The sequence below is a fragment of the Coptis chinensis genome, chromosome 2 (assembly GCF_015680905.1).
Source record: "Coptis chinensis isolate HL-2020 chromosome 2, ASM1568090v1, whole genome shotgun sequence".
Lineage (NCBI taxonomy): Eukaryota > Viridiplantae > Streptophyta > Magnoliopsida > Ranunculales > Ranunculaceae > Coptis > Coptis chinensis.
In genome coordinates, this window is record NC_141457.1 from 52,017,436 (window position 1) to 52,024,375 (window position 6,940).

The 6,940-nt window shown below is 34.0% G+C and overlaps 1 protein-coding gene across 1 annotated transcript; it reads right to left on the bottom strand.

Moving 5' to 3' along the window:
• Nucleotides 1–615: 615 nt before the first annotated feature.
• LOC147516504 (uncharacterized) lies at nt 616–4,015 on the bottom strand. The gene is made up of 6 exons (XM_086589071.1): nt 3,795–4,015; nt 2,265–2,346; nt 2,113–2,175; nt 1,227–1,271; nt 1,076–1,132; nt 616–983 (listed from the first exon to the last, which is right to left on the bottom strand). Exons 1-6 carry the CDS (start codon nt 3,983–3,985, stop codon nt 891–893), a joined length of 531 nt encoding a protein of 176 aa, XP_086445197.1. The 5' UTR covers nt 3,986–4,015; the 3' UTR covers nt 616–890.
• Nucleotides 4,016–6,940: the final 2,925 nt, after the last annotated feature.

Here is a 6,940-nt window from a genome sequence, read left to right on the forward strand (position 1 = left end):
CCGTCCACCCTTTAAATATTGTTTGTTGGTTTCAATTTTAACCTAATAACCTTCATGGGCCTAAAAGCCCAATTAACAATAATTTCAGGCCCAGAAATTTACTGGGCTGGATGGGAGGGGCCAAGAGGTGTCTATTGGACGATTTTAGACCAGCATCAAACGAACAAAAATGATGGTTTGGTTTCGTTTCATAAGAAGTTTGGTATTCGCACGTATATTCAAGTGTACGAAGACTAGTTAATACGTTGTAATGAAGCAAATCTAGCGGCATAAGAAGAAGAAGATTATGCATCACAGTTAGGCAATGGAACAACAGACGCTTGCTCGAGTCTCAAAGGCGCTTATGGGAGGTGAGTAATACATTCCCAAGCCAATAGTAATATGAACCTTATGGTTGAGAGTTATATGAGAACTTGTCTAACTAACACGGTCAGTGTATCACTCATTGTGTAAACAAGCATTTCGTTTCAGTTTTAGGCTGTTAGCATGAGAGCCGGGAAAATACATATAACATTACCCCATTTGAACCACCATAGTAGCTCAGTGCAACAGTTTTGGTCAGTGCCGGGTACAGCTGAAACAAAGAAAAGATACTAAAAACATAAAAACAAAACGTCATAAAAAAATCAAATTACTAAATGAGTACTCACCCATAAAAATTAACACTCGAAGATCCCAATCTAGTCCACAAAAGTAATCTTAGGAACTATAGAAGAAAAGTACACTCTGCATTGTGCAGGAAACTGAAATGCTCAATAAGCTCATGTCCATTAAAATTTGGTTTTTGGGATACATCTGATGTGTTATAATACACCTTAAATATATGTGAACCTCGACAAACTTTATTTTTTACTGAATTCTGGGACTGAAACTCTCTGAAATCCAGCCACTCAATCATAACTTGCATTCAAAAACTTCAGCAGCTCATTGCGCTTGTTTTCTGCCATCTTGTCCTCCTTCGATTTATCAAGCTTTAACATAATCTAGGGTGAACAAACGCACAAAAAACAACAATTACCCACATTGCAGAGTAAGTTCGGTATAGACGCATCCAAGTATTTTAATGACTTCTCACCTTTTTGCCAGATACAGCACTGCGACGTACTTTATCATCTTTGTCACGCCCTAAGAACTGAGATGGATGATAAAAAATGATAAGGTAAGTGACAGCCTAAAGCTAAATTCAAGTCTTCGAAAAATTATGTGAACCATAGAAGTAATAGAACCTTGGAAAGCTGCACAGGGCTGCTGCTCCTGCCATCCTGCTTCTTCTATATACATCTCCCATAGCCAATAAAAGCCAGATCCAAAAACGACATCCAGCCAAACCAGCATTTAGTTACCACGTTACAGACCACAGCTCCAATATCGAAGAGCCAATCCAAAGACAGGAAGCAAGTACCATAAGCACCTCAAATATGAATATACAACTAAATAGATCCACCAATACCCCATCACAAATTCATGCACAACCAAGTTACTGGGAACAAATAACTTAAATAGAAATGAATTCACAAATACATGGATTCTTACAATGAGAAAACTAGTTTCTAGCCAATGGGAATAAAGGATGTGAATAATTGGATAACTACATAGAATCAACCCACATAATTTGAAAATAAATCCTATTTAAGTTGTATCCCATAGGCCAATATTACATGGAGAAGTACAATGAATGAAACTTTAGGGTTTTTTTTTTTAACAAATGAATACCATACAAAGGAATAGGAGGGTGGGTGGGTTGGTGGGGGAGGTTAACTCAAAAACACCGTATTGATAATTCAGTTAAGGTGAAAGATACTAATCAAATGTGTATGTCAATATCTTAACTACAAAGCCACCATACTTTAAACATGTATAACCAAAGACATGACTTCCTTCTTACATTAATTTCAGAAGTCACTATATAATTTCTAGATCAGAATATAAGCAAGATGTCGGCTATACTACACATCAATGCCTGTGAAACTGAAAATATTTGGGTATAGTTCAAGGAACCATTAAAACAAATCAAATATATAGTTGCCACTCAATATTTACTTTCATTTTACCCAATAACAAAAGCATTGTACTTATGCAGTAAAATAAGGTTCAAAGAAAATCATCGCATACCTCTTTAACATTGTGTTTATGACGCTTGTGCCTATGACTTTTCGTTTTTTCCTTTTCTTTGGACTGAAAAAAAAAAAATGACAACAAAATGAAGCAGGTACAGAACACCAAGTGCCTCTTGAAAAGGAGAAAAAGATGTCACCCATAGCTACCTTTTTCGGTCTGTCATTCTGTCGATGTTTCTTAGGACGGTTAGAAGTCTCATGCTCAGTTTCAGAAGAACTATTGGTTGTACTGTAAATCAGATAAGGATGAAATCGTCAAACATCAAAACATTTGCCCCATAAACTTCAAAATGTCTGAAAATGATGTCTGAGAGACATGTTTTCTAATGGACATTATATAGAACAAAAGTAGCAATAGATTCCATGAAGGAACATAATGGAAAACTAAAATATAAGGATACAGATAATAGAGATCCTAAGACCTACTTCCCACATGCTGTAAGTCTCGCTCCCTCTCTCGGTTTCTCTCTCGAAATTGGTGAGGGTTGTTACTTAGAAGTGGGAGAAGATAGAAGCGACCATGTTGTTGTCAACGACGAAGCGAAACGCGAGAATTCAAATTCACTTGTAGGAATTGGTTTTGGTTCTCAATTTAAGGTGAGTAGTCTATAAATTTATATGGATTAACAATTGACTTTTAGTTAATTTGGATCTATGAGATGAATATATATTAAGTTGCTCGAAGTCACGCTTGTTATACTGCTGTCAAGTTTTTTTTTTTAGATATGGGTTCGTGGGTAATCTTAGATTTTCGATGGTAACCCGTGTGAAAGTCAATGCATTGCTTGAACTGTTTATATGCATGATTTTTATTTGTTTTGAAGTCTCTTGAACAATACATATATCACAACTATAAATTTTATGTTATTGACATTAAGATACTTCGGTTTTCATGGGAGTTTATATGGTCGAGCATTGGCAAGGCTTTATTTGCTTGAAGTGTTTCATGCTAGAACCTTTGGATTTTGGGAAAAGTTGCTTATAGCTATGTGTTAAAAAGCTTACAGATTACAATTTTAACTAAATGATATTGTTTGGATTGTTAAACATGGGATAACTAGTGGTGCCAAGGTTCTCTATTGATATATGTGTCTTCATGGAAATATATTTATGGAAGTGGCCGGGTAAACAGTTAGTTAGTGATTGAATTGAAGTATATGTAAGAGTTTGGATTATTTTCGTCAAGGGTTCGGTTATAGCTCTTGGTGATTTGCATGACTATCGATTATGTTCATGCCTGATTCTTCTCTGACTTTGAGCTAATCTTGTGTGCTGCTTGAGGTTTATTTGGACCTTGGTCAAACATGAAAAACTGCCTGCCCCCCTCCTCTCACTCTCTTTGTTCTCCGCCCTTCTCTTCATCTTCCTCCTCCTCTCATCTCCTAGCCTTGCTATGCTCACTTCCCCACTGCTATGCAGTAATTCTAGTGAACATAACTTTTATTCCACAAGTAATGATAGTATGCAATTCTTAAACCATCTTTGTGAAATTAAAGGGTCAGTTAGGGATGACCTCACAATTTTACTATTCTCTTTGGTTAATTAATAAAAATTTAAAAACTTTCCAATAAAATTATATTTCTAATCCTAAATGAACGAATAAGCGTGAAAAATACAGCGGATTATATGATAATATAAATATTGTAATAAATTGAAATTACGAAAAAGGGTTTGTACCTATAATCGTCAGAAGACGAAGAGGAATAATCATCGTGTCTACGTCTACGCTTTGACCTACTGGTACTGCTACTACTACTCTTCTTACGAATCTTCAATGAGTTGTTTCTGTCCTTTTTGCTTCTTTGTCTACGTTTATGAGACGATGAATCTGATGATGATGATGATGACGAAGAAGAAGAGGCCGCCATGAAGGAGAAAGGCGTTTTATTTTTGGAGATAGAAATTATTTTTTTAACAGTTATATGTATTTTGGTGTAAACCCGACCCGATATTAACGGGTTCGGGTCTTGGGCTGGTGGGATATTAAGTGGCTCGATGAGGGATTCATCGAAAGGAACCTCCTTCTAGGGGTGATAATTTGGCCCTCAACCCGTCTTTACCCGGCCCTCAAAATTGCATGTTTAAGCCCTCAAAAGTTGGCCCTCACAAATTTGAGGGCCGGACTGGACCAGCCCTCATGCTTATAAAGGGTGGGTTAGGGCCTAGGTTATGAAACATGAACCCGACCCTCATTAAGCCCTCACCAACCTTCACTTGGCCCTCATACGTTTTCTTGTTATTTTATATTATATTTATGTATTATATTCTAATTATTTAAGTTGTATAAAAAAAAAATCACTAAATTAGTTTTCAATAGGGGATAAATTAGAACATAACATAACATATGCGTTTTTTGTAATTGATTGAATGATAGGTATATAAGTCATACATAAAAGCAAATCCAACCTAACAACATAGTTAAGTATGAAAAATATAGATGTTTTAAGAGTATCATCTCTTCCACCATTTCTATATATATATTTTTTTGTTTTTCTAAAGGCATAAGAATTAGTTTTGTATACTTAGTTAAAACTAGCCGATATGTCAGCCTAACAATAATGAGTATCTCACAGTAGTTTTAAATTAAGTAAATATAACAATAATGAATAATTCACAGTCATCAGGCGCTATGCAAATGGTTGAAAATGGAGAAAGTTAGGAACTCAGTAATAGAGCAATAATATTCGAGGAATTCGACAATAATTTTGAAAAAAAAAAAAAAAAAACATGCAAAAATCTGTAAAATAGTGATAGATCTCACCTAAAAAACACCTCGCCAGAAATGGCCATTTTCGAATCCGACGAAGGTGGATAATTTGAGAAGATTGATGAATTGAGGGAGACAATGATTTTAGATTGGTGGTTAGTAGCCTGTTTTTTTTTTTTTGGAAAATTTTACCATACGAAAGGAAAAAGAGAGATGGGCCCTACAAAATTAAAGGATTCTTAATTTCTTGGGTATTAGTAAGTGTTATAATTACCGTCAGATTATCCTAAAACTGCTTTCTCCTGGACCGCTTGATATAGAATTTAACTCGTGGCTACGCCACTCGAGTTATTATGGTGGCGATTAAAAACTAAAGTCGAAAATTTACATCTAATATGTATGTGGATTAACCAAAGCATTGGTTGTAATTTGCTTGAAGGAAGTAGGCTCCTAAAAGGATTATAATTGAGATTATATATATATATATATATATATATATATATATATATATATATATATATATATATATATATATATATATATACAACTAACAATGATCTGAGATGAATATATATACATACAACTAACATATACGATAAAACTAATGGAATCCGTCTTAAAACTGTAAGCACAACATCTTATATCTAACAAAAATATTTTCTAACTACCATACACTAATTAACAAAAATTACCTTTATCATTGGACATCGACGCTTCCTGTCAATTTCATATATGGATAAAAAACTTTTCCACGTGTTGACAATGCCGTTTATGCGCTCAATAACCCTAGCTTCCATCCAACAACGGGGGACTTCATTCCAATGCCCTTAACCACTATTCTACATGCCTTTGGCACTAATGCAACTACAACAATAGTCTAACTGGAAAGAAACCAACACTTTAGTATCTTAAGTAAAATTTAAACTCTTTGAGAGCAAGATCTTAGAAATAGATATATAAACATGAAAGGCCATCACAAAGGGGAGTAAGGCAAGCTTAATATTGTCAATATTGCCCACTACAAAGTTCAAATACTTTGCTGGGGAGTAAGGTAAGCTTAATATTCTCAATATTGCCCACTACAAGTTCAATACTTTGCTTTTGTTTATATCTCGAGAGAACTTTAGAATACCATTTAGCAATACCATATATATATATAGCTAACATATACGATAAAACTAATAGAATTCGTCTTAAAACTGTAAGCACAATATATTTTATTTAATAAAAATATTTTCTAACTATCCTATACTAATTAACGAAAATTACCTTTATCATTGGGTGTAACGACACTTCCTGTCAATTTCATATATAGAAAAAAGAAATTTTTTCCATATGTTGACAATGCCGCTTATGCGCTCAATAACCCTTCCATCCAACAACGATGGACTTCATTCCAATGCCCTTAACCCACTATTTTACATGCCTTTGGCACTTACTATAACAATAGTCTAACTGGAAAGAAACTAACATTTTAGTATCATAAGTAAAATTTAAACCCTTTAAGAGCAAGATCTTAGAAATATATATATATATATATATATATATATATATATATATGAAAGACACTCACAAAGGGAAGTAAGACAAGCTCATTATTCTCAATATATTGCCCACTACAAAGTTTAAATACTTTGCTTTTGTTTATATCTCAAGATAACTTTAGACAACCATTTAGCAATATCATTATCAAAAGGTAAGATAATTGATTTGGGAAAACAATTGTGACACATAAACAATGAGAAATTTGGGAACATGTGAGTACACATAAAGAAAAACAAATTGAAAGCAAAGAGTGTGCAACTTCAACAAATAACACTAATAGAAAAAAGTGACTCAAGTTTTTTTGACTTGATGTTTCAGTATAGTACTAAAATGGATATAGAGATACCCAGTGAGAGATATAACTGTAGAGCTATCTTGTTAAATCATTTTTGATGCCACTTAAACAACCACACTTAAGTTGAAGTCTCACACCACTTAAAAGAACAGTTATACGTAAACCTCAAAAAATGAAACAATTAAGAAGAAACAATTTCTTTGATAGGAATTTCTAACCTTGGTAGCTCAATGTCATATAAACCGATTGTTTACACGTTACCTATGCTAGATAATA

Coding starts and splice junctions, on each gene's coding strand:
- LOC147516504 (XM_086589071.1), bottom strand. CDS start 3,985: ATGGCGGCCTCTTCTTCTTCGTCATCATCATCATCATCAGATTCATCG. Junction 2,176..2,264: donor AGAATGACAGACCGAAAAAG/GTAGCTATGGGT, acceptor TTTTTTTTTCAG/TCCAAAGAAAAGGAAAAAAC. Junction 1,272..2,112: donor ATAAACACAATGTTAAAGAG/GTATGCGATGAT, acceptor AGATGTATATAG/AAGAAGCAGGATGGCAGGAG.